This window comes from Budorcas taxicolor, chromosome 7, assembly GCF_023091745.1.
Source record: "Budorcas taxicolor isolate Tak-1 chromosome 7, Takin1.1, whole genome shotgun sequence".
Taxonomy (NCBI): Eukaryota; Metazoa; Chordata; class Mammalia; order Artiodactyla; family Bovidae; genus Budorcas; species Budorcas taxicolor.
In genome coordinates this window covers 20,087,045-20,114,939 of record NC_068916.1, presented here as the reverse complement: position 1 = coordinate 20,114,939, position 27,895 = coordinate 20,087,045, and the positions used below count along the sequence as shown (strand labels likewise).

General features: G+C 50.1%; 1 protein-coding gene across 1 annotated transcript in view; it reads left to right on the top strand.

Annotated features, from left to right (window-relative positions):
• Positions 1–4,337: 4,337 nt before the first annotated feature.
• Positions 4,338–27,895, top strand: part of ATCAY (ATCAY kinesin light chain interacting caytaxin) — a 32,709-nt gene continuing 9,151 nt past the window's right edge. The window contains exons 1-6 of the mRNA XM_052642836.1: positions 4,338–4,414; positions 18,840–18,898; positions 23,330–23,551; positions 25,081–25,266; positions 25,666–25,768; positions 27,503–27,634. Coding sequence (XP_052498796.1) covers positions 4,338–4,414; positions 18,840–18,898; positions 23,330–23,551; positions 25,081–25,266; positions 25,666–25,768; positions 27,503–27,634 — 779 coding nt within the window. The remainder of the gene's footprint in view (positions 4,415–18,839; positions 18,899–23,329; positions 23,552–25,080; positions 25,267–25,665; positions 25,769–27,502; positions 27,635–27,895) is intronic.

The following is a 27,895-nucleotide window of genomic DNA, read 5'->3' as shown; positions in this document are numbered from 1 at the left end:
AGCCACCTGGGAAGCTGACATGTATTTTACCACAGTGATAAAAAAAAAAAAAGAAAAATTATATTGAAAAACAGACTAGGGAATGGGAGGAAGGATGATGGAGTAAGAGATAAAGGTGGGGGATGATCAGGGAGGGCCTCCCTGAGCTGACACCTGAATAATGCAAACATCTGGGAGAAGGGCATTCCTAGCAGAGGGAACAGTTTGTGCAAAGGCCCTGTGGTGGGAATGAGCATGATGTGTTCACAGAACAAGTGAAAAACCACCACAGTGATTAAGAGGCACAGGCGAGAACAACAGGTATGCAACCCTGCTTGGGGTTATGTATTAAGTTTTCTTGTGGCTGCCATAACAAAGTACCATACTAGGAGGCTCAAAACAATAAAAAATAGTTGTTGTGGTTGTTGTTGTTATCGTGCTGCAAGGCATGTGTGATCTTAGTTCCCTGACCAGGGACTGAATCCGAGCCACCTGCAATGGAAGCATGGAATCTTAACCACCGGACTGCCAGGGGAGTCCCAGAAAATTTTTCCTCTCCCAATTGTGGAGGCCAGAGTCTGAAGATAGTGGCAAGGTTGGAGCCTTCTGGGGGCTGTGAGGAGAATGCACTGCGTGCTCCCCCAGCTTCTAGAGACCGCCAGCCATCCTTCATGTCCCCTGGCTTGCAGATGTCTCACGCTGATCTCTGCCTCCATCTCACAGGGCGTGCCCCCTCCTCTTCTCTCATGAAGTTACTTGTCGTGGGATTTAGGGCTCATCTTTAATCCAGGATGATCTCATCTGGAGATCTTTAACTTAATTCCACCTGCAAAGACCCCTTTTCCCCCAATAAGGTTACATTCACAAGTTCCAGGGGCTAAAACATAGAGGTATCTTTTACCGGGGGGCGGAAGGCACCACTCAACCTGCTACCAGTCTAAACATAAAATCAGTAACGGCAGGAAACCCGCGCAGAACTCTTCTCATGCTGTGGTATGTGCCAAGCACCCAGCCCGGATCACCTCATTAAATGCTGAAACGCCAGAGGCCTAACGTTTCTTTTTAGCAAATGAGGAAACTAAGGTCCAACAAGTACGATCACTTACCCAATCGAGTCGCCCAGCTCGTGGCTGAGCCAGTGTTCAAACCGATTATGGTCTGATTTCAGAGAGTGCGCTCTTAACTCTATTCTACCGTCTTTCAGGGCGGGGCTACCGCACGCACACCTGCAGGGGGCGCCTTTCCCTCGGTGGCCCCGAGCGCGCGTGTCTAAGAACCTTTCTGCCTCCCCAGCACCCAGCCTGGTCTTCGGTACATGGGTCATAGGAAGTGGCCAGCTGAGGGAACCACGAAGTGGCTACAGGAGGTTATTATTCCTTCTCTCATATTCCAAGGAATGAGGCCATCGCTGCCATTTATATATTTATTTGTTCCTTGTTTTTGTTTTTAAATCTGTGATGCGCCATCAGGAATCATTTCCGCTTCTGCCCCCAGTGAGGCTCTTAGCACTGCTCCCCTCTCAGCCAATGGAGAACACCGATTCTGCCAGGGGGCTGTGCTTTTTGGTCAGCCCTGCCCCCACCCACCCACCCTGCACACAAAAGCAGCATAATTGACTGTCTTAAAGGAAGCCGAGCCTCTGCCAGCTACGAGCTGGCGAGAAGAAAATACCTCGGGAGGCACAAGCTGAGACAACGATGACCCAAGACGCAGCCGCGGCCGAGCAAGGGGGAGTCGACCGCTAACTACAAGCCTTCCCTGCCCGCCGCCCCACCATCCCTGGACAAAAAGCACCCTTCTGCGCCCGCCGCGTTGCTCTGGGTGACCTTCCTTGGATGCAGAGTTCGCCCTGAGCGCATCTTCCTCGGATGCTCTGAAGGCCGGGGGACCGCGCTCTGCAGGCGCCCGGGGCTCGTCTTTGTTCGCGCTCACCCAGGAGAGGCCGCGGAGGTAGCCGGTACTCGCACGGAGGTGAGTCCACTTTCCCCCCGCCCTGTTGAGGAAGATCGTCCCCCATGTTTCTGGAGCTGCAGACCCGGCTTCTGGCAGATGGGCGGGTGGGAGCTGAGAGCCGGGGTACTTGGCGATTCTTGGAATGGCAACACCTCCATTTTTTCCCCACGCGGAGAAAACCATCCGCCGCGCGCGCGCACACACACACACACCTACACACCCACAAGGTTCACCTCGCGTGCCCACCGTTCACCTGGAAGGCAGAGGATTGCACCATTTCCAGGCTGTGTCTGGAGATTAGGCGGCTCAAACCCTCAGCCCCTCTCTGGGACGCTTCCTGCGAGACCAAAATGTACAAGTCCCAACTCTGTGCGTTTCCTATTTATAACGCCGTGAGCGGATTTGGAAAAAGGATTTGACAGAAGTGCACGTAAAGGCTTGCCTATGGGGTGGGGAGGAAGGGAGATGGGTACAGACAAGAGATGCCTCCTCCTGTGTCTGAACTTGTATGTGAGGGGCTGATAATTCAGCACCACGGCAGAAAGGACCGCTTCTCAGCTTCCGCTCGCTGCCTCCTTATTCGATGGTCCTTGAATGTGAAGTGGGGACCAGAGGGCGGGAGTGTCCAGGGCCCAGCGGGACCCACCCACATCCCGGCATTTAGAGGATCGTGGGGCAGACATGTGAGGCTCCAGGCTCGGCTGTAGGTGGGGTAGGGGGGTGGCCCTTTGCAGGGGGCTGAGGCCACTCAGCTCAGGAGAAGGAAGACAGACGCAAAGACCACTCCCTTCATAAAGAAAATGAATTCTACTGACGCGAACTTTCCCTTGCGGTAAGATTCTGGGTGGCGGTTGCCCATAGCATCAGGAAGAGATCTCTCTTCTCCCCCCCCGCCCCCCACCTTCCGTACTGCGTCTTACTGTCCCTCCTCCATGAATGAGTGACGACATCCAGGGCAGTGACAAAATCGAGTGAGAAACTCTCACTGAATGGGGGAAGGTCACATTTCAGACACCCCCTCTCTCCTACCTGGCCCTCACCCTGCTCCCTCTGAGTCCTCCCTCTGAGCCCCAATCCCAAAGGCAGACCCACCATCCGCAAGGGTTTCCGTCCAGCGAGGGGTTTTGGAAGACACACCCAAATAGAGAGCCACCCACCAGCTTTAGAGAGGCAGCTGCGGCATGGGGGAGGGGGGAGGGCTGGACGCAGGACCTTAGGTGCTGGCAAGTGAAGATGACAACTTAATCTCAGCTCTATGGACGTTTGGGGCCAGATCACTTTTTATTAAGGGGGGACCATCCTGGACACTGTGAAGCACTGAGCAGCATCACTGTTCTCCACCCACTTGATGTCAGTAGTGCCTCCCCCCCACCCCACCCCCCACCCCGCATATGACAACTAAAAACAGGCCTCCAAACATTACCAAGCGACTGGTGAGGCGGGAGGCAGCATCACCCCCAACTGAGAACCACTGGCTTAAAAGCACAGAACCTGTGTTATTCATTGAGTCATAAGATCTTGGGTGTAATTCCAAAAAGGATGTTAGAGGTTATTTCTGGATCCAGTCTTTCATTGATAGACCCAGAAAGTGAGGCAGGGGAAGTCTGCCATGCCCCAGGGCATGTTCATGTTCATGCCCCAAGTTCAGTCTCACTCAGCAGTTCTGACCACACTCCCAGACAGCCCAGCACTTAAGGCACCATCTAGAGCACTAACCCCACCCCATGCCTGCCCCCAGCTGGCTCCTCACAACGTTAAAAACAAAACTGACATTTTGTGGTTAGTGAGAAATTACGATCCTGATTTCCAACCCCAGGCACTTTCTCACTGTCTTTTTTAGTCCTAGGGTCAGGTTATCAGGACTTGCTTCTTCTTAGGGGCATGGGAGTAGCAGACAGAGGGGCAGGGGAGGTGGGCCAGAGCAGATAGAGGTGGTTGGGGTTAACCAGGTCCTGTCTGAATGTCAGCCCCGGCAAGGAAACTTAATTATATCAGTCATTAGCACTTTAGTATAAATGACTTTAGGTGCATTTATGGCTTCCTAGTTGAAGTCCAAGGTAAGGGAGGGCAGGTGAGCCATGGGGAGTGTGGATTTCAGAGCTTCACTGGGAGGCAGTTTATAACTGGAGGCTCAGCCCCTCCTTTGGGTTCCAATTCCTGACCCACCCACATGGATTTTCAGCTTTCTGTGTCTCTGTTTTCTCACCTGTGACATGGAGAAGCCTCATGGGTCCAGGCAGTGATTCAGTAAGATGACAGACACAAGTGCTCTTTACAGATGGATCTCTGAAGTTCTGTGCACGGGTGGGGAATTGTCATTAGGATGAATCTCTAGTAAACCCTCCATCCACGGCTCTCTTTCAGGATTCACCCCTACTTCAAGTCGGCACCTCTTCCCAGCTCTCATGGGAACCACCGAAGCCACACTCCGGATGGAGAACATGGATGTGAAGGAAGAATGGCAGGACGAAGCTCTGCCCAGGTACGGCTCCCCCGGCCTGCGTGTCAGCTGTGGAGGGAGTGCCTGGCCCGACACTTCTCCCAGGTGTGGCACAGACATCCCAGTTGACCCGGCCAAGTTCATAATTGGTATTTGCTAACTTAAGATGGATTTCCCCCCTCTCCCCACCCACCTCTGCCAAAGTGCTAAAATAGCTCCCATTCCCACACTCTTGTAAGAATTCTAAACATTCTTCTATAAAGAAAACCATCTTATGGACTGTTGGGCTTCCCTGGTGGCTCAGATGGTAAAGAATCTGCCTGCAGTGTAGGAGACCCAGGTTCCATTCCTGGATCGGGAAGATCCCCTGGAGTAGGAAATGGCTAACCACTCCAGTATTCTTGTCTGGAGAATTCCATGGACTGAGGAGCCTGGTAGGCTACAGTCCATGAGGTCGCAAAGAGGTGGACATGACTGAGTGACTGACACTTTCATGGGCTGTGACAATCTTCTTACCTGGGTTCCCAAAAATCCAGGTAATAGTGTGTTTTTATCTGCAGCGGCATATCCCCGCTTAAAATCACTGGGTCAGATGCTCATTCCTTGAAAGCTCTGGGTTTCAGCCTCCACGCGCTCCTGCCGCTCTCCATCCTTCGTGCCCCCCGGCCCCTGCTGCTCCCTTCCTGTTCCTTCTGTGCTCGGCTGGCTCTGATGTTCTGACTTTGCACTGGCTGTTCCCTCTGCCAGGAGTGCTCTTCCCCAGACACCCACCTCGCCTGCCTCCTTCAGATCTCTGCGCGCTGGCTACCTTCTTAGAGAGGACCTCCTAGCCCTTTCATTACCCACCTCCCCCAGTTCTTAAATTGTTTCCTTCCTATATAACAGCCCTCCCAAAATATCCATGTCCTAATCCCTCCCTGGAGAATGTTCGTTAATGTGGCAAAAGGCACTTTGCAAATATGAGTGAGTTAGGGATCTCAAAATGGGGAGATGACAATCCTGGATTGTCGAGGGGGAGGTCCTTAATGTAATCACAGGATTCTGTATAAGACAGTGGTCCCAAACCTGTTTGGCACCAGGGACAAGTTTCGTGGAAGACAGTTTTTCCACAGACCTGGGGTGGGGGCAAGGGAATGGTTTGGGGATGATTCAAGTGCATGACATTTCTTGTGCACTTTATTTCTATTATGATTGCATCAGCTCCACCTCAGATTGTTAGGCATTAGATCCCAGAGTTTGAGGACCCCCAGTATAAGAGGATGGAAGGGGACTTCCCTGGCTGTCCAATGGTTAGGACCCCGAGCTTCCAGCGAAGGGAGGGCAGGTTCAATCCCTGGTTGGGGAAGTAAGATCCTACATGCCTCAGGGCACAGTTAAAAAAAAAAAAGGAAGGTTTGTCTACAGGTGTAGGAGCTGTGATGATGACAGTAACAACTTGGAGTCACGGGAGGAAGAGGCCACCGGCCAGGGATGCAGTGCTGGTTTCTCCAGGAAAAACCAGCCCCATGAAACTGACTTCAGACTTACTTCTGGTGTCTAGATCCATAAGAGAATACATCTGTGCTGTTTGAAGCCACTAAATTTGGAACAATTTGTTACAGCAGCCACAGGAGACTCATACAATCTAATATGCTGACTATTCCATACACTTGTTTACAATCTGTTCTCCGTGATGGATCCCATGAGAGCAGGGGCCTTCGGTGTGATCACAGGCATACAGTTGGTGCTCAGTAGGTATGGGTGAATGGATGACAGTCATTAGTAGGAATGAAAAATCCTGAGAAGGGAGCCGTGTGTGGCTGAGGTACTTGCCTCTGTTTTCTCCTCCAGCAAGGCGATAAGTAAGAGGAAATATCATCAGCACAGGCTCCCCCTGATTCAACTGCTCATCTCCTTCCCATTTTTTTTTTCCTTGGCCATGCTGCACGGCTTGCAGGATCTTAGTTCCCCAACCATGGTTCGAACCCATGTCCCTTGCACTGCTATGTGGATTCTTAACCACTGAACCACCAGAAAGTCCCTCCCTCCCACTCTTTAAAAAATATTTATTTGTTTAGTTGGCTGCATGGAGTCTTAGCTTTGGCACACAGACTCTCTAGTTGTGGCACGTGGACTTGGTTACCCCAAGGCATGTGGGATCTTAGTTCCCCGACCAAGGATCGAACCCATGTCCCCAGCATTGCAGGACAGATTCTTAACTGCTGGATTGCCAGAGAAGTCCCTCTCTCCCACTTTAATGCAAGGAGTTTATCCCAGGGAAATGATGCCCAAGAGTTAGTTGCATAACCATCTGGGAAGGAAGGTCAACGAGACTGGGCACATTCACCCTGGAAAGGAGAACTTGGGTAGGAGTTCCAGCTCCAGAAGGTCTCAGTGGGTGAGGGTGCTGAGGTCAGCACTGGGCTGAGGGACAGGCATGAAAGGTTTGAGTCTAATCTAGGCTCTTTGGACTCAAATGGCCCCATATGTGCATAGTTTACACGCCCATCCTTTCAAAAGCAGAGCAGGCTGATGGGGGAGGTCTAGAGCTTCCTGTCAACCTGTCCCAGGAGAAGCCGTGATGTTGAGGGCATCACCCCCTCATTTGAGAATCTTGGGCTTCTTGGCAGTCTAGTCCTTTTCACCCAAATCCTTGTGGTTCATCTTCTTCTTCTTTTTTTTTTTTTAATATTTATTTAATTTATTTATTCGGCTGCCCCAGCTCTTAGTTTAGGCATGCAGGATCTTTAGTTGTGGCATTCAAACTCTTAGTGGCATCATGTGGGATCTAGTTCCCTGACCAGGGAGCAAACTTAGGCCTCCTGCATTGGGAGCTCAGAGTCTTAGCCACTGGACCACTAGGGAAGTCACCCTTGTGGTTCTTAAAGCAATAGATGCCCCACACCAGAGTAACCAAGAATCTCTTGTCTGCCCAGTACCATTGTCTTCAGGAAGACTTAGTTTGAGAAGGAGATGGCAACTTCATTGGAGTCAAGCTCCTATTCATTCACTGTTAGAATGGTCTTTGTTCCACATTCCCCTGTGAAAGTCTTTCTCTTCAACTCAATACAAGGAGCACTGTTGCCTGGATGTGTAGAAAGGGGTTTCATGGGACTTCCTGGTGGTCCAGTGGTTAAGACTCTGCACTCCCAGTGAAGGGAATGCAGGTTTGATCCCTGGTCAGGGAACTAAGATCCCACATGCTGTGTAGTTTGGCCAAAAATTTTAAAAGGAAAGGGATCTCATGACACCTGGCAGTTTGGGTGAATTAAAGATCATTTTTCTACTTTTTATTTTGTATTGCGGTATAGCTGATTAACAACTTGGTGGCAGTTTCAGGTGAACAGTGGGACTCAGCCGTACATGTTCACGTATCCGTTTCCCCCCCAACTCCCCTCCCATCCAGGCTGCTACATAACATTGAGCAGAGTTGCCTGTGCTATACAGTAAGTCCTTGTTGGTTTTCCATTTTAAATATAGCAGTGTGTACAAAAGTTTTGGCAGGGGCTCCTCCCATGGCTAGAAATGCCCCAGAGTGGGCAAGAGCCGGCCACCTTGAGGAGCTGTCCCTCATCTGTGGAAGGTCTGTTTTGTCCCACGGAAAATGCGGAATTAGATGGGGTGATCTCAGTGGGTTCCTTGTAGCACCAAGCACTCTGGGAGTTTAGAAACATCTCCAACCAGTCTCAGCATCGCTCACCCTGTGGTCCCATGAACTCTGACCTCCACTGAGACCAAAGCTTTCCCAGGTCCAGACTTCAAAAACCTTCTGTTTCAACCCCACCTCCCCAGGCGGCAAACTCCAAGCCTTCCTGGACATTAAAAAAAAAAAAAAAAAAAACTCACCTTGCTCACGCTAGTTTTATTTCAAGCGACACAGCAGAAACAAGACGGCACAAGCTGTGGAACCAGACGCCAGTGGGTTCAGATTCCAGTTCTCTGATGGGCTTGTGCGGCCACCTCGGACAGCTCTTTGAGCATCTTTGTGCCTCAGTTTTCCTACCTGTAGAATAGGGACAGTCATTCCTGGCTCAAAGTGGTTTGAGAAGTTGATGCTGCCTGTAGCATCATTTTTCTTTTCCTTCTTTTTTATGTATTTATCTTTTGGTTGCACCTCAGAGGTAGACGGGATCTTAGATCCCCAACCGCGCACCCCTTGCAGTGGAAGCTCAGAGTTCTAACCGCTGGACCATGAGGGAGGTCGCAACATTCTTCTTTTTTTTTTTTTTTTTAAGTTTTTTTTTGGTATGGACCATTTTAAAGTCTTTATGGAATGTGTTACAATATTACTTCTGGTTTTGGTTTTTTTAAGGCCGGTGAGAGTCTAGCTCCCCAACCACAGGGATTGAACCCTCAGCGCCTGCACTGGGAGGCAAGGTCCTCGTCACTGGACCCCCAGGGAAGTCCCAGCATCATTGTTATCAGCTTGTATCTCCTTCACTCTGGTTCCTTTTACCCATCCCCCACCCCCCATAAAAGAGACCCTCCTCTCCCAAGCCTCCTGGAGACAAAGTGGGGTTGACTGCAGCTGCACGTGTGAATTTCAAGTGAGTTTCCCCAGCTGCAAAGGGCTTCTCTCCCCCATTCAGTAGTTCAGTGTTCACAGGATAGTGGCTGGCTGTGCAGCCCCAGGTTGGGAACATGCCTTCGTTGAGGCGCTGTCCTCATTCCGGGAGGAGTGAGTAAAGCTCCTTATACAGCGTCCAGATGCAGCCCAACATAAGCACCTCTGTCTGAGTCAGACAACCCCTGATTCTATTCCTTCCAGCACAGCGATCCCTTCCTCCTTTCCCAGCTTCCCCTGCGTGTGTCCGGGCATGCACACTGTGCCTGTTTCCTGTGGTGTCTTTCCGCACTTCTGCAGATTCCCATAGACTATAGCTGAGGGCTGCCTGGAGACGACCCATTCACTGCCTCCTTTGCCCATCCATTCATCCTAGCAATGTGCACCAACTGTGCCAGGCCATGGGTGAGACGCTGGGGACACCTGGCAAACAGGAGAGCTGCCCTAATGGGGTGCTGGAAGAATAGGGCAGAGACAGGCAGTCCCTTATAACCTCACCGGCCAATGGAAAATTGAAGCTGGGTTCTTGGCACCTGGAGCAAGCCTGGGTGGGGTCTGACTGGGTTGGGGAGGTTAGAGGAGGAGCTGACCTTGAGCTATGAAGGATGATGAGGGGGGAACAGGGAAGAGAGGCTGAGGGTAGCAATCAAGCATTCCAAGCAAAGACAGCAGCATGTGCAAAGGCCCTGGGGCCAGTGGAAGCAGATTGAGGGACTGAAGGAAAGCTGGATGGGGAAACTGAGAACCTAGGTGGGGAAGGGTTTGGCTAGCATCTCACAGCTAAGGAGGTGGGTGCAGGATTAGGTGTCTCAGCCTGTGGGTTTTGTTTGTAAATTTTTTTTCTTTTTTAGTGGGCTGTGCTAGGTCTTGCAGCATCCGAGCTCTTCATTGTGTTTGTAATTTTTTTTTCTTTCCTTTATTGGATTATAGTCAATGATACCAACCAACAGAGGATGAGATGGTTGGATCATCGACTCAATGGACATGAGTTTGAGCAAACTCTGGAGGATAGTGAGGGACAGAGAAGCCTGGCATGCAGCAGTTCATGGGATTGCAAAGAATCAAACATGACTTAGCAACTGAACAACAACAAATAGTTGATTAACAATGTTGTGCTAGTATCTGCTGTGCAGCAAAGTGTGTCAGTTATATGTATACATATATTCACTCTTTTTATAAATTCTATTCCCATATACAGAGAAGGCAATGGCGACCCCATTTCAGTACTCTTGCCTGGAAAGTCGCTAAGAGTCAGACATGACTGAGCAACTTCACTTTCACTTTTCGCTTTCATGCATTGGAGAGGGAAATGGCAACCCACTCCAGTGTTCTTGCCTGGAGAATCCCAGGGCGGGGGAGCCTGGTGGTCTGCCGTCTATGGGGTCGCACAGAGTCGGACACGATTGAACTTAGCAGCAGCAGCAGCATTCTCATATAGGTCATTACAGAGCATTCTAGAGAGTTTCCTATGCTATACAGTAGGTCCTTATTAGTTATTTATTTTATATATGGTAGTGTGTATGGGCTTTTCCAGTGGCTCAGTGGCAAAAAAAAAAAAAAAAAATCTGCCTGCAGTGCAGGAGACACGGATTCAGTCCCTGGGTTGGGAAGATCCCTTGGAGGAGGGCATGGCAACCCAATCCAGTATTCTTGTCTGAAGAATCCCATGGACAGAGAAGCCTGGTGGGCTACAGTCCATAGGGTCGCAGAGTCTGACATGACTGAACGACTGACCACACCCAGTATGTATATGTCAATCCCAATCTCCCGATTTATCCCTCTGTCCTGTAACTTTTGATTCTGACATAGTCCCAAGCTTAGAAAATAAAACTTATAAGAATGGTGTACGGAATGTCTGTAAACTTTTACCCAGATTTGCTGACTTGAGATTTTGTCGATATCCCTTTACTGTCCTCCCTCTCCCTCCTCTCTCTGTCTCTCTCAGTGTCTGTCTGTCTGTCTGTCATCTGTCTATCTAGCTATGCTCGGTCTCTGTCTACATGCTCCCATCCCTGCACAGGGCAGGCCAAGCATGCTCCCTCTCCAAGTTCAACGCACACACAGCAGTGGTTGCATGTTGTCCAGCTCAGCAGTCCTGGAAACTGTTAGGCAGGAGCCATGGGTTTAGGGCAGGATGTGATGGGGCTCCCTGAGCCTCCACGGTCCCCCACCCACTCCAGCGTTTCTCTTTCCTGAACTCCGGCGACACTGGGCTGTCACAACAGAATACGACACGTGGGGCAGCTTCAACAGCAGGTGTTTATTCTCACACAGCTCTGGAGGCTGGGTGTCTGAGGTCATGGTACCAGCAGGGCTGGCTTCTGGTGAGGGCTCTCCTCCTGGCTTCTTGTGACCTGGCGTTTCCTCTGTTCCCAGTGGTGGAGAGAGAGCTTTCTCATGGTTCTCCCTCCTCTTGTAAGGCCACAGTCCTAAGGGATCAGGGCCCCACACATTTTTTTTTTTTTGACTGCTCATGTGGGATCTTAGTTCCCCAACCAGGGATTGAACCCCCACTTCCTGCAGTGGAAGGGTGGAGTCTCAACCACTGGACCACCAGAGAGGTTCCAGGACTACACACTTTTGACCTCCTTCAATCTCAGTTGCCTCCTAAAGACCCTGTCTCCAAACTCAGTCATACTGGGCATTGGGAGAACACAGTTAGGTCCAGAACATCCTGTTTGCATCCGCTGAGCCAGCGTGACTGCCGGGGGGTGAGGTGAGAGATGGGGAGCGAGGGCTGGGAGGCCTGTGATTCTGCTCACAACCCCGGGCTTTCTTTTTTAAAAATATTTCTTTACCTTGCCAGGTCTTAGTTGTGGCTAGATCCCTAGTTGCAGCATGTGGGATCTAGTTCCCTGACCAAGGATTGAACACAGGCCTCCTGCACTGGGAGTGTGGGGTATTAGCCACTGGACCACCAGGAAAGTTTCCCCACAAGGCTTTCCGATCCAGCCAAGATGTGATGGTGCTGGGGGAGACCAGAACAAGATGAATGGGAAAAGGTGTCAGAAAGTGCAAAGAAGGGTAGATTTATCTGAGTGTCTGAAACCACCAAAGTTGCCTAGAATTTTTGAAGGCCTCTCCGCAGTTCCCTCGACTTAGGTTTGCAAGAGTCCTATTATAAGCCCTGGAGCTCCTAGTTCAGCTTTGAGCCTCAGAAAAGCCTGCTTAATGCTCAGAAGGAGTTTTTGCTGTTACCCTGCACCAGAGGTGGCTGTGGATCAGGCAGAAGCAGAGGCTGGAAAGCCCTGGAGGGGAGACTGAGGCAGCGTGGCCAATCTGAAGGCCATCGAAGCCTGGAGCAGTTTGGGAAGCAGTGCTCAGTCGTGTCCGACTCTTTGTGACCCCACGGACTGTAATCTGCCAGCCTTCTCGGTACATGGGATTTCCCAGGCAACAATACTGGAAGGGGTTGCCATTCTCTTTTCCGGCGATCTTCCCAACCCAGGGATCAAACCTGTGTCTCCTGCATTGGCAGGCAGATTCTTTCACCACTGAGCCACCTGGGAAGCCACTTGGGAAGCAGGAGGCATATTCAAAGGTCCTGGGGCCCACAGTTTATTCCAAATTCCTTTCTTTCACACTATGAGTAACATTAAGACAGAGTAGGACCTGAGGGTAGAACTAGGTCTAGGGGCCACCTCTGAAGCCAGAATTATTGCAATATTAGCTGATTCTGAGTGACAGGTATTTCTTGATTTTGGCCTTTCCCCGCCACTTGCAAAATGTGCCCTGATTCAATCTTTATTTCAACAGACCTTTGCTGAGGGCTGCTTCTTCCAGGGCCAGGCCTGTGACTCACCAAAGCAAGAGAGGAAGAGGCAGAATGCAGGGGTGAGGTGGAGGTCAGGTTCAGACAGGGTCTTCTGGAGGACACTAACCCAGCCTCAAAGGCTAAGCAATTTCACTGGGCAAAGAAAGCAGGGAGTGGCCCCTCTAGTCAGCGGGGCAGGATGTGCAAAGGCACTGGGACAGAGAGGACCTTCGCATGGTAGGGACTGTAGTATGTAAGAGAGCCTGGTTAGATCACAGGTGTCAGGCTGGAGGGTTCACAGACGTGATGTCCAGAAGGAATGCCCAGAAGGGAAATTTGGATAGTGCTTTAACAAAGTACACACGCTGGCTTAAAATAAGAGACGTTTCTCTCACAGTTCTGGAGGCTAAACCTCCAAAATCGAGGTGTCGGCAGGGCCAGGCTCCCTCTGCAGGGGCTCGGGAAGGTCCTCGCTGCCTCTTCCCGCTTCGGGGCGGGGCTGGCCATCCTTGACCTTTCCCAGCTTGTAGACGCATCACTCCTTGCCGCCATCGTTTTTTTTTAAGCTTGTGTTCTATGTTTTCGTTTTTAAAAAAATTTTTGGCATTAAGTTGGTTTCCAATATTGTGTTAGTTTCAGGTGTACAGCAAAGTGAGTCAGTTATATGCATATATGTGTATCCATCCTTTTTTAGATTCTGTTCCCATATAGGTCATTACAGAGTGCTGAGTACAGTTCCCTATGCTATACAGCAGGTCCTTATTAGTTATCTATTTTATGTTTAGTAGTGTGCATGGTTGGATAGCATCACTGGTTCAATGGACATGAGTTTGGGCAAATCCCAGGAGACAGTGAGGGACAGGGAGGCCTGGCATGCTGCAGTCCACAGAGTCGTAAAAGTCAGACTTGCCTTAGTGATCGAATAACAAAAACAAAGTATGTATATGTTCATCTTAATCTTTCTATTTATCCCCCCACTTACCCTCTGGTAACCATAAGTTTATTTTCTACACCTGTAACTCTTTCTGTTTTGTAGATAAGTTCATTTGTACCATTTTTTTAGATTCCACATATAAGCAATATCATGATATTTGTCTTTCTCTGTCTGACTTACTTCACTCAGTATGACAGTCTCAAGGTGTATCCTTGTTGCTGCGAATGGCATTATTTTGTTCTTTTTTATGGCTGTAATATTCCATGGGCTATAGGTCCCACCTCTTCTTTATCCATTCATCCATCCGTGGACATTTAGGTTGCTTCCATGTCTTAGCCATTGTAAATAGTGCCGCAATGAACATAAGGGTGTATATATCTTTTCAAATTTTGGTTTTCTCTGGATATATGCCCAGGAGTGGGATTGCTGGATCATAGGGTGACTCTATTTTTAGTTTTTGAAGGAACTTCCATACTGTTCTCATAGTGACTCCACTAATTTACATTCCCACCAACAGTGTAGGAGGGTTCCCTTTCCCCCACACCTTCTCCAGCATATATTGTTTGCAGACTTTTTGATGCTGGCCATTCGGACCAGTGTGAGGTGGTACCTCATTGTGGTTTTGATTTTGCATCTGCCTGCATCTTCCCATGGCCCTCTCCTCTGTGTGTGTGTCCAAACCTCCCTCTTCTTATAAGCCCACCAGTGAGTCTCGTATGACTTCATCTTAACGATGTCTGCAACTATTCCAAATAGGTCACATTCCTAGGTACTGGGAGTTCAGACCTGAGTTACGTTTTGAGGGGATGCAAGGCAACCCACGCCAGAAGCATAAAGCCACACTGTACACCTGGTGGAGTCGGGGAACCCCACTTTTCACATGGGTTTCCCAACACAGACAGAAAGCAGGTGCTACATGGAGCCATCTGGACCCACTTGGAGTTTGTGAAGGGGTTTCAGGTGTGCAGAAGCTGAGATCTTTCTGATGCTTGGGGAATTAACCCCAGTACTTTGGCCCTGTGATGTGAAGAGCTGACCCATTGGAAAAGACCTTGATGCTGGGAAAGATTGAAGGCAGGAAGAGAAGAAGGTGACAGAAAGTGAGATGGTTGGATGGCATCACCGACTCAATGGACATGAGTTTGAGCAAGCTCCAGGAGTTGGTGAAGGATAGGGAAGCCTGGCGTGCTGCAGCCCATAGTGTCACAAAGAGTCAGATGCAACTTAGCAACTGAACAACACTTGGCCTTGAAAGCTGCAGCACGGTGGACCTGAGGGGCTGGCGCACATGTGCAGACTGGGCACAAGGGGGCAGTAGTGGGCAGTGACTGGACTCAGCTCAGCCGGTATGAATGGTTCAGCCCTCCCTGCTCTCCCTGGTTTAACCTTGGTTTCCTCCTCTGTGAAACGGTCTTCTCCCTGCCTCATAGGGATGCTGTGAGGAGCAAATAAGATGATGCATTTCAACAAGATGTCAACATTTCGACACAGGGAGTGTCCTGCCATGGGGTAAATGACGGTTCTAGCTGATTCTAGCACAACAGGACTTCAGCCTCAAACTGACGGGTGCAGGGAAGGCAGAGTCAATGAGAAAAGGAACTAGAAGGAAATTCCAACATCCAGGTGAGCAGAGGTGGTGGACAGTCAGCTCCTGGAGGTGGTTACCATACAAGGAGGGCAGATCTGATTCAAGAAAAGACTGAAATCTAGACTTTTTGTGTCTCATCTCTGATTTGACAGCGAGTTAAAAACGTTGTGAAATGCTGTGTGGGCAGGACAGAGCTAGTGGCGGTTCATCAGCTGAAGGTCTGCAATTTGGGAGCACAATTTCGGGTAACCTTGCAAGTAGGTGGTGTGCTGCCTGTCCTCTGGAACCCTGGACGTATTCGTGAATTACCAGCTGCCCTCCCCATGTTCAGACCATGGGTGTCAGCTACAGACCAGAGGTACAGAGCAATGTGTACATGAAACGGGCATGGGAATTGTCTTATCTCAATCTGAAAGAAAGATGCCTCTTTAAAACCTTCTGACTTAATCTGAAACTTGTTTTTTGCTCTTTTAAATGGAGGTGAGATTTCCATAATATAAAAATAGCCATCTTAAATGCACAACTCATCTGTTGTGCAACCATCAACTCTATTTAGTTCTAAAACATTCCATCACCCCAAAATGAAACCATTCCCATCAGCAGCCACTCCCCATTTCCCTGGCAACCACGAACCCACTCTCTGGGTCGGTGGATTTGCCTGTTTTCAATGTCTCATATAAACGGAATCACACCCTGCGTGTCCTTCTGTATCTGGCTTCTCTCACCGAGCATCTTATTCTCAGGGTCCCTCCCTTATTCTCAGAGTGTCAGCGCTTCTCTCCTTTTCGAAGCTGAATAATATTCCAGTCTGTGGATGGACCATGTTTTGTTTATCCATTCATCACTTGATAGACATTTGGGTTGTCTCCAGTATGTCATGCTGCTGTAAGCATTCAGGTATGAGTTTTTGCATAGATGTGTGTCTTCATTTCCTTTGCACCTCTGCTTAGTTTTGACTTTTGACCTCCATGAGAGCAGGGCGTCACCCAATTCATCCTTTACCTCCAAGACCCACCAATACTCCTGGAAGATAGTGGTTACTCAAAGAACATTCAAAGGATGGTGAATGGGAGAAAGGTGGGCAGAGTAGGGGAAGGGTGTGGAGGAAGAAGCATGATTATATTCCATCCTGCAGAGGGTGCCAGCTCATGCCCTACGAAGAACAGAGGCGACAGAATAAATGTGTCCTTGTTGTTGTTCAGCCACTAAGTCATGTCTGACTCTTTGCAGCCCCATGGACTGCAGCACACCAGGCTGTCCTTCACTATCTCCCAGAGTTTGCTCAAGGTTATGTCCATTGAGTTGGTGATGCCATCCAACCATCTCTTCCTCTGTCGCCCCCTCCTCCTCTTGCCCTCAATCTTTCCCAGCATCAGGATCTTTTCCAATGCGCCGGCTCTTCACGTCAGGTGGCCGAAGTATTCGAGCTTCAGCTTCAGCATCAGTCCTTCCAATGAATATTCAGGGTTGATTTCCTTTAGGATTGACAAGGGACTCAAGAGTCTTCTGCAGCACCATGATTCGAAAAGAAAAGAAAAAACGCCCTACTGTCCTTCTCCATCAAAACAGTTCCCCGTTTAGCTGAGCTGGCACTGCTGAGCTATAGAGATGAGTTACCGCTGCGGTGCCTCCCTGAGTCAGCAGGCCCTGCAGCTGGAGCCCCTGACAGACCCGTGCGCTCTGCAAACCCTTCTGCCTTAGTATTTCCCTGGGGAGCAAAGGAGCCAGAGCACGTGGGTCAGAATCAGGCAGAGTGAGTTGTGGTCCGAAAAACAGTCTGGGCATTGCCAGGAAAAGCAGGTCTTATTTTGCAAATTCGTGCTCCACCAGTTAAAGGGGCACAGATGCATAGCTGGCTGCCTTTCTCTTTTTAAATTTTTACTTTTTAGTAGCTTTAGATTTACAGAAAAGTTGCAAGAATATTACAGAAAACTTCCAAACACACACCTCCTGTAATTAACATCTTACATGAGGCTGATACCTATGTTACAATTAATAGACTGGTATTGATACATCATTATTAACCAAAGTCCACAATTTATTGAGATAGCCATAGCAATTTTCTCCTAGTATTCTTTTTCTTTCCTAGGATCCCACCCAAGATCCCACATAACATTTAGTCATCATGTCTCCTTAGGTTTCTCTGGGCTATGACAGTTTCTCAGACTTTAAAAGAGAAAAAGATTTTTTGATGTAGACCATTTTTAAATTTTTTATTGAATTTGTTACAACATTGCTTCTGTTTTAAGTTCTGGGCCAGGAGGCATGTGGGATCTTAGCTCCCCTGACCAGGGATCGAACCCACGCCCCCTGCATTGGTAGGTGAAGTCTTAACCATTGGACCTCCAGGGAAGTCCATCACAGACTTTCCTTATTGTTGATGCCCTTGATGGCTTTGAGGAGGACTGGGGTCAGAGATTTTGTAGAACTTCCCTCCGTGGGAGTTTGTCTAGTGTTTTTCTCATGGTGACCCTGGGGCGCTGGGTGTGGGGAGGAGGACACAGGTGAGGGGCTGTCTCATCCATCATCTTGGGGTGCCTGTCCTCAGCATGACTCTTCTTTGGTGTTGACCTGCATCCCGGGCCGAAGTCGTGCTGGTCAGGTGTCTCGACTGTAGAGTCACGCCTCCCTTTTCCCATACTGTCCCCTTTGGAAGGAAGTCATCGTGCCCAACTCATGCTTACAGAGAAGAAGTTACTCCCTATCTTCCTGGGGATAGAGTGTTTACATACATTATTTGAAATTCTGTGCAAAAAAAATTTGTCTCTTCTCCCCATGTTTCTTTAGTCAGTCGCTTGCTTCTGTATGGACTCGTGGACATTTTATTTTGTACTTTGAGTCACCATCCAATACTTCATGATATATTTTGTTGGTCAGGCCTGTCCAGCGTGGGCCATGGAGAGCTCTCTCAGTTGTCTGCTATGTCTATCGGACAATTTCTGGCTCATCGGAGACCAAACCCTGTGGGGTCAGCCCATGAAGAATGCTGCTTATATTCCAAATATAATATAGATGAGACCCTCCTTTTCTCTGGGCCCCAGCTTTTACTATCCAAAAAAAAGGTTTATGGGACTTCCCTGGTTCACCTTCCAATGCAGGGGGCAAGCGTTCCATCCCTAGTGGGAGAGCTAAGATCCCACATGCGGCAAAAAAAAAAAAAAAAAAGGAGCAATATTGTAACACATTCAATATATGTGTATGTTAGAGGCTTCAGTCATGTCTGACTCTTTGGCCCACCATGGGCTGCAGCCTACCAGGCTCCTCTATCCATGAGATTCTCCAGGCAAGAATACTGGAGTGGGCTTCCATGCCCTCTTCCAGGGGATCTTCCTGACTCAGGGATCGAACCTAGGTCTCTGCATTGCAGGCTGATTCTTTACTATTTGAGTCACCAAGAAAGCCCAACAAATCGTCCACATTGAAAAAAAAGTATTTAAAAAAAGGCTTAATATTTGTTAGATTATCTGATGAGAGCCCTCTGGCTCTGATGGTTTGTGATTTTCTGTGCTCATGAACAGATGTATTTTCTCCCAATGATTTCCCAAAACTAAACAAATTCTGTTACTATCATTCTGTCTGAACTCCACACTTCTGCGGCTGGACTTGTGGTGCCTGGTGGCTGATGTTCACTCCCGGCTGGGTCTGCAGGCCACTCCCAGAAGAGACGGGGATGGACTTGCTTGGCAGCCCCACAGAAGACACGTCCTGTAAGTTTCCACGTGTGCAGAAATGGGCACATGATCTGGGCTCTGCCCAGGACTGTAACTGTAGAAATGTCAGAGGCCATGCCTCCTGGATGGAATGTCACAAAAGGGGGTTGTTCACCTCCAAGGCCTGTAGGGAAAAGCAACTGTGATGGTGACCCAGAGATGTGTGTGGAGTCAGTGTGTGGTGTTTCTGTGTGTCCTTGAACTGGTGGCTCAGCCTCTTTGTGCCTCCAATTCCTTATGTACTAAATGCAGGTAGTGAGCCTCCCACAGAAGGATTAAATGAGATGATTTATGTAAAGTGCCCAGGGTAATGCCAGGCATAAAATCAGGAGGGCTCTCCTGCCCTGAGCACTCAAGAGGGCTCATGGGTCTGAGGACCCAAAGGCCTAGACTTTGAAAACAGGGGGTCTAGGGCAGCGAGATGGGCTGCCTCAAACACTTGTTCTCCTCGATGGCACCTACTGGCAGAGTCCTGCTGAGAGCTCCCATGCAGCCCGCATCTCCCCCATGCAGCCCATCACAGAGCCCACCCTAGAGAGGAAAGACTGCCCAGAGAAGGACAGCCACATCCCTGAGGTCACACAGCAGCGAGTACCAACTCTGCCTACCCCTGTACCATGCTATGCCCATGAGCCAGCTAGAGGGATCAAGCTGTCCCAGGTCTCTGGGGCCAATCTGTATGGATCTGAATGGCTGGTCACCCTAGAATGCCAGCCATTTTTCCCACCTGAGCATACATTCTCTGCCCAGTGTTGTCGTGTCCCCACAGGGTGACCTTGGGTGACTCCCTTCTCCCCTCTGGGCCTCCACTTCCCACTTCTGTAAAACGAGGGGTGTGTGGTAACAGTACCTCACTTCCTAGGTATGACTGCCTCAATGATGGCCCCCAAAGGTATCCAGATTCTAATTCTAGGAAACCACAAATGTTCCCTCAGGTGGCAAAAGCAATTTTGCAGATAGGATTAAGTTAAGGAACTTGAGGGACCTCCCTGGTGGCTCAGTGGTGAAGAATCCACCTGCCAGTGCAGGAGACATGGGTTCAATCCCTGATCCGGGAAGATCCCACATGCTGTGGAGCAACTAAATCCATGCACCACAACTACCTAGCCCACACTCTAGAGCCCGTGCTCAGCAGCAAGAGAAGCCACCTCAGTGAGAAGCCTGCGCCCTGCAACTACAGTGGCCCCTGCTCACTGCAACTAGAGAAAGCCTCCATGCAGCAGCAAGACCCAATGCAGGCAAAAATAAATAAGCAAATAATTAACTTTTTTTTAAAGAAACTTGAAACGGGGGATGTGAACGTTAATTGTATAGAAGCCAGCTACATGGGCAAACATGATTCTAGATATTTCCATTCGTGGTGTTTTCTAAATGAGATTTAAATTTAAATTCATGCACTTTGAATAAAGCAGATTGCCTGTCATTGTGTGGGTGGGCCACATTTAATCAGTTGAAGGGTTCAAGGTGTGGGGGGTGTTGGGGCAGGGAACTCAGGTGTGATTCATTCTGGGGCAAAATTCCTCTCCAACTGTGAACCTATGAAATCAAGCAATCTCTCTGCTTCCAAAGTACAAAGGTGAGACAGGCACAGAATAGATATTCCCACTGCAAATGGGAGAAATTGGAAGGATGAAGGGGTCACGAGTCCCAGCGAGTCTGAAATTTGGCAGGGCAAATTCCACTAGATTTTTTTAAAGGCAAATTCCATTAGGTTTGAAGGCTGAAGAATCATCCTCTTTGGTTCAATGCCCTTTCCTCCGGGTCCACATGGTGACATTGCTGCCTCTGTGGTTCCCTGCACTTTCAATCTTGCAGTCACCATGCTGTGATCCACAACCTGATCCCACCTGCAAAAGCAGCAGGATTCTTTTTAACATACTTATTTCTTTGAGTGAGTTGGGTCTTAGTTGTGGTGCACAGGCTTATTTGTTCCATGGCATGTGAGATCTTAGTTCCTGGAAGAATGAATGAATGAAAATAGTCACTCAGTCATGTCCGACTCTTTGTGACCCCATGGACTGCAGCCCACCAGGCTCCTCTGTCCATGGAATTCTCCAGGCAAGAATGCTGGGTGGGTTTCCATACCCTTCTCCAGGGGATCTTCCTGACCCAGGGATTGAACCCGGGTCTCCTGCATTGTGGGCGGGTTCTTTACCATCTGAGCCACCAGGGAAGCCAGAATCAAACAAAATTCCCTGCACTGAAAGACAGATTCTTAAGCACTGGACCACCAGGTTAAACAGTATTTTAAATCAAGCGCTCCTGATTCACTGCTCCCAACACACTTCCCATGAAAAAGGCAGGGTAAGTTGAGAGGACTGGAGTCATATCCCTGGGAAGGTCCCTGCCTCAATGTCCCCATCTTTAAAAGGGGTAATATTTCCCATCACACAAAGTCATGGTGAGAGCAGGAAACTATGCCAGTGCCTCACATATAGCAGACACTTGGTAAACATGACTTATGGGGTTTTTTCCCATTTTATTTATTTATTTATTTTTGGCTGTGCCAGGCCTTCACTGCTGTGCAAGGGCTTTCTCTAGTTGCAGCAAGCGAGGGCTATTCTCTGTTTGCAGTGTGCAGGCTTTTTTTCATTGCGGTGGCTTCTCTTGCTGCAGGCTCAGTAATTGTGGTGCTTCGGCTTAGTTGATCCGAGACATGTGGGATCTTCCCAGGTCAAGGATTGAGCCTGTGTCTTCTGAATTAGCAGGCAGATTCCTAACCACTAGACCACAAGGGAGGTCTGTACCTTGCGTCTTTATAATTTTCTGCCAAAATGCATATTTCTATACCACAGTCTCTTGAAGCAGTCTGACCTGTTGCTTATGGATCGAGAGCTTCAAAGTGAAAAAAACATATATATATATATATATATATATATATATATATATATATATATATGAGATTCAAAATGAAAAAAAAGGTAATCCAAGGATTTCCCTGGTGGTTCAGTGGCTGACTCCAAGCTTCCAATGCAGGGGACACGGGTTTGATCCCTGCTCAGGGAACTAGATCCCACATGCTGCAAGTAAGACCAATCAAAGCACAATCAAATACATAAATAAAAATAAATACTTTAAAAAAATGTGGTCCATTTAATTATGGATCTATGAATGTCATCCAATATAAGAGAGGGGTGAGATTCTCCTTGATGTTGCTCAGTCACTCAGTCGTGTCCAACTCTCTGCGACTCCATGGACTGCAGCACACCAGGATTCCCTGTCCTTCAGTATCTCCTGGGGTTTGCTCAGACTCATGTCCATTGAGTTGGTGAGGGACTCTCCAACTTGTTTATTAATTTTGTCTTCAAAGGCTGTGTATTGAAACAGGGAGAATTTCTGGGATCTCTGGAAGGTCAGCCTCTTTTCCCAGAGCTGCCTTTGGGGGAAGGGATGGCTTTCCTCCCCTTGTAAACCCCATAAGCCTGAGGGGTTAGCTCTGCTCCAAAGGCTGTTAGATGGCCTTAACCCCTTGGGGGCAGCCCAGGAGGTGAAACCACCTTTTATAAGGAGACCAGAGTCCAGGCTAAGCGTCTTTAGGAGGAAGTGGTCCAAACCATGGGGAATATCCACCCCCATGGGCTTCAGAGTGACGTGGGAAGATCCTGCCTCCCTGTGCCTCAGTTTACTCATCTGTCCAATGGGGCAGTAGCAAGGCTACAACTGACTCAGCAGTAAAGAATCCACCTGCCAAGGCAGGAGATCCAGGAGACACAAGAGACACAGATTTGATCCCTGGATCAGGAAGATCCCCTGGAGGAGGGCATGGCAACCCGCTTCAGTATTTTTGCCTGGAGAGTCCCATGGATAGAGGAGCCTGGAAGGCTACAGTCCATGCGGTGGAAAACAGTCAGACATGACTGAACACACTTATCTGTCTACAGAAGTCGGAACGTGAACATGTGGGCTAGGGCCTGGCCTGTGTTATGTGATCACTAAAAGTTAATTGTTAGAGTCACACATCCCAGAAAGGGAAAAAGCAGAACTCGGACATTCTCCATCAGCCTTAGCCAGAAGGAACAAAAGGCGCAGATACTGGCAGGTCTGGAGCTCAATCTGAAGACCAGGCTGCCTGGGGTCTAATCCCCATGTCATTGTTTGACCTTGACTTGACTCACCTGTGAGTCCCATTTTGCAGATCGTAAAACTGAGTCAAGCTCAGAGCAAGGTGGCACTGCAGGTCACAGAGCTGGTGGGTAGCAAGGTCAGGCTCTGAACCCAGGACTGTCCAATGTCCAAGTGTCTGCCCTTATCCTCCGAGTTGGATGGTTCCATTAACTGCTGCTGTGAAAGGATGTTGTCTGATTTCTGAGCACTCCCCACGGCAGGGCAGAACAGATCTCTGTAGGATCTGGAATAGGAGAAGGGGAAGAAAAAACAAGCGACTGATTTGTTTTTCCTTTGACTTTCTGTTTTCCCTTTCCCCCACAGCCCCTCCCAACACGCTGAACTTCAATGGGGCTCATCGTAAGCGAAAGACGCTGGTGGCCCCTGAGATCAACATTTCCCTGGACCAGAGTGAGGGCTCCCTGCTGTCAGATGACTTCCTAGACACCCCCGATGACCTGGACATCAATGTGGATGACATTGAGACCCCTGATGAGACCGACTCACTGGAGTTCCTGGGGAACGGCAATGAGCTGGAGTGGGAAGGTGAGGTCGGTCGCTCACTGTCCCTACCCGACCCCCAAATCGGACCCCAGTGCTCCTCTCGGCTTCTGGGGCCATCTTGCCAGAGTCCCCTCCTCCTCCATTCCCAGAGGTTCAAGGCGGGCAGGGCTTCTTTTGTTGTTTTGGGTGGGGTGGGGGGTTTGGCCACGCTGTGTAGCATTTTAGTTCCCAGACCAGGGATGGAACTTGTTCCCCCTGCATTGGAAGCATGGAGTCTTAACCACTGACTCACCATGGAAATCCTGGGGTGGGGCTTCCAACCCAAGACTCCCAAAACAGGCCCTGGGACTCCACGTGCATTCTCTCGTGGACTTGTGGACTTTGCTGGGAGACGTGTCTTTCACCCGATTCACTTGATCAAAGGTGATCAAGACCAGAAGGAGGGGCCGCCCCCTGATTCCACAGGTGTACGTGGAGCAGGTCTTGATTGCCATGTAGGGGTAGGGTAGAGAGGGCAGGGACCGTCGGGAAAACACGGTGCCTGCCTGCTCTCAGGGCAGCCAGAAAGCAGGGCTCTGGGTCACAGAACAAATGGGCACAAGGTAACTGCACCTGGTCACTGGTGCTGTGGGAGAAATAGGTGATGGGAGAGGGCAGGGGGGCTCATTCAGGCAATTCAACCCTCCCAAGGGACACTGGGCCACATTTGGGGGCATCTGTGGTTGTCACAACTTGGGGGATCCTGGCATCGAGGGGGTGGGATCAGGGATGCTGCTCCACACCCTGTAGTGCCCAGGACGCCCCCCACAGGCAGTGACTGGCCCTAAATGTCCACAGTGCCCAGCCCAAGACACCCTGAACCAGGCTTCCTAGGGTGAGGAGGGTTCTTCTGCAGGGTTGTTGGGACTGGCCTCACTGGGTGGGTATTACTGGAGCTGATATTCCAAGGCAAGAACACAGGTCAGAAAGATAGCAACAGGGAATTTCCCTGGTGGTCCAGTGGCTAAGACCCCATGCTCCCAATGCAGGGGCCCAGGTTCGATCCCTGGTCAGGAAACTAGATTCTGCATGCTGCAACTAAAGATCCTGCATGCTACAACTAAGAGGGCACAATCAAATAAGTACTTTTTAAAAAGGTAGCAATGGTGGTGTCCATGGGGACGGAAGCAGAGGCACAGCATTTGTTGGGTGGATGTGAAATATGATGGGGAAAGAGGTCGAAGATGGTAGCTGGGTTTGGGGCCTGAGCAGCTGGGGAAACAGCCAGGCTATTTTCTGAGGCGGGGAGATTGCAGGATGACAGATGGGCGAGAGACAGATAATTTCAAGAGTGGTTAAGAACCCCCGAGAAGCCCAGAGAGGGAAAAGAAATGTGTGCAAGGTCACCCAGCAAGAAATGGGCTCTACCTGGAAAAAGGGTGAGATGAGTGGTCTTCCTCTGGCCTGGGGAGGAGAGGAAGAGGCTCTGTGGCCACGGGCGGCCAAAGCAACCCTCCCAGAGAGGGAGGCTGGGACGAGATGTCCAGATTCAGGCGTCCCTCCTTCTCACCCTCCCTGCTGCCCTGCTCCAGATGACACCCCCGTGGCTGCTGCCAAGAACATGCCTGGGGACAGCGCGGATCTGTTTGGGGACGGCTCGGCGGAGGACGGCGGCGCAGCCAATGGGCGTCTGTGGAGGACGGTGATCATTGGGGAACAGGAACACCGGATCGATCTACACATGATCCGGCCCTACATGAGGGTGGTGACCCACGGAGGTGAGACCATGCCCCGAGGCCCCCTCCTGGCTCCAACAACTAGAGGGCCCAGGAGCGGTCCTGTCTGAACCTCGGTCTCTTCTTCTGAGCCAGGGGGATGTTAAGCTGTAGTGTCTAGGTGTGCAGGGATGAAACTCACATGGGGGCAAGGCTTAGACACGTGGGGGCACACCAGAGGTACCCATGAGGGTGGCTGGCATCCCCCATGGAAGGTGTTTTCTGGCTTCTCTAGCCAGGCTGCTGGGGCTCAGAGCTGTGTCCTCTGAGTATGAGCAGTGGGTGGGAGGGGGCCGGCCAGCTATGAGACGCATGCATGGGGCAGAGCACAGGGCAACTCAGAGCTGGGAGAGGGCTCTGCCCAGCCCTGCCCAGCGCTGCTCACCAGCTGCCTCTCTGCAGGGTACTACGGCGAAGGTCTCAACGCCATTATCGTCTTTGCTGCCTGCTTCCTCCCGGACAGCAGCTCCCCCGACTACCACTACATCATGGAGAACCTCTTCCTGTAAGTGACCTGGCCGCTCCATCCCAGCTGCCCACAGTTCTGAGGTTCCCAGCCGGTGGGCAGGACAGGCAGCAAGGACCACACTGGGTGGTTCTGCCCAGCACCAGGGAAGGGCTCGACCACGGGCAGACCAGGGTGGGCTTCCCCGGTGGCTCAGCGGTAAAGAATCCACCCGCCAATGCAGGAGACACAAGAGACATGGGTTCGATCCCTGGGTTGGCAAGATCTCCTGGAGGAGGACATAGCAACCCACTCCAGTATTCTTGCCTGGAGAATCCCATGGATAGAGCAGCCTGGCAGGCCCCGGTCCTCAGGGTGCCACAGAATCAGACTCGACTGAAGCGACTGAGCGTGCATGCCCACTATGCGATAGCCACAATGCTAAGGGCTTTGTATGTGAGAGCACGTTCCTCCCCAGCAAGACTCTGTGGGGCAGTTACAGTTGCCTCCCATTCTGTGGCTGCAGTGTTTGAGGCACAGAGAGGTTAAGTCACTTGCCCAAGGACACACAGGTACAGTTTTGCTAGGATGGAGACAGATAATTAAGCATAAAGCACTTCATTGGTGTCCAGTAGTTAAGACCACACCATCCTTGGGTTCTTAATGCAAGGCTGTGGGTCTGATTTCTGGTTGGAGAACTAAGATCCTGAAACTCACTATATGCCTCCTGGTGTGGCAAAAAAAAAAAAAAACAACCTGGCAGATGACAGTAAGAGCTCAGCAAATTGTTATCACTCCAATTTTCATTATTATGAAGATTTCCTTCTTCCTCGGGAGAGGGGGGGTGAGGGTGCCAGGTGGGCCAGAGGAAGAGGAAGTACCCATGGAAGGTCAGATCAGAAAGTGGCCTGACTTGCCAGGGAACCCAGTCTCCCTGATTTACAGATGGGGAAGTGGAGGCTGAAAGAGGAGAGGATTCTTCTGAAATCACTTAGGGGGAGACAGGGCTGGGATGGACCCCAGGTCCCTAAAGTCAGGTGCACTGGACCACTGGCTGTGGGTATCTGTCCCCCAAGGGCATCTGGGGCTGTTGAAACTTACATTCCAGAATTAATGGAGACATTAGATGAGTTCAAGGGTATAAATCACTTGGCACCCAGTAAACACTCAAAAAAATTGTTTAGTTGTTAAGTTGTGTCCAACTCTTTTCGACCCATGGACTGCAGGGCGTCAGGCTTCCCTGTTCTCCACTGTCTCCTGGAGTTTGCTCAAATTCATGTCCATCAAGTTGGTGATGCCCTCCAACCATCTCATCCTCTGTGGTCCCCTTCTCCTCCTGCCCTCAATCTTTCCCAGCATCAGGGTCTTCTCCAATGAGTGGGCTCTTCCCATCAGGTGGCCAAAGTACTGGAGCTTCAGCTTCAGCATCAGTCCTTCCAGCGAATGTTCAGGGTTGATTTCCTTTTAGGATCGACTGGTTTCATCTCCTTGCAGTCCAAGGGACTCAGTTTAAAAACAAACAAACAAACAAAACTCCTCAGTAAGATAGTAACAACTATTATCATTGTGCCCACTGACCTAGATTTTGGGGGGTGTTTGGGAGTCCTCTGCTCCCCTCCCCCGCTATCCGGCTGAGCATGCCAGGACAGCCAACGACACCTGAACAGGTGTGACACAGCCAGGGCAGGTAGAAACAGAAAGGATGGGGGACAGAGGGCTTAGTCCCGGGGAACCGGGCTTCCTGACTCTGAACCAGTCCTGCCGGGTCCCTGGTCCTCTGTGCCCCATGACTAGGTACGTCATCAGCAGCCTGGAGCTCCTCGTGGCGGAAGATTACATGATCGTGTACCTGAACGGCGCCACGCCCCGGCGGAGGATGCCGGGCATTGGCTGGCTGAAAAAGTGCTACCAGATGATCGACAGGAGGTGAGTGCGTGGGGCTGAGGGACGGCCTCGCACTGAAGTCCCTCCCACTCTGAAAGGGCCAGACTGGGCAGCTTCAACACCAGACGTGTGTCGTCTCCTAGTTCTGGAAGCTAGAAGTCCTTGGTCAAGTTGTCCGCAAGGTCGGTTCCAGTGAGGGAGAACCGCCCCTGTGCGCGCCTGGGTGCAAATGCCCCCTTTTATAAGGACACCCCAGTGACTGTGGGTTAGGCGGCAGGCCCTGCTGGGATATGATCTCACCTT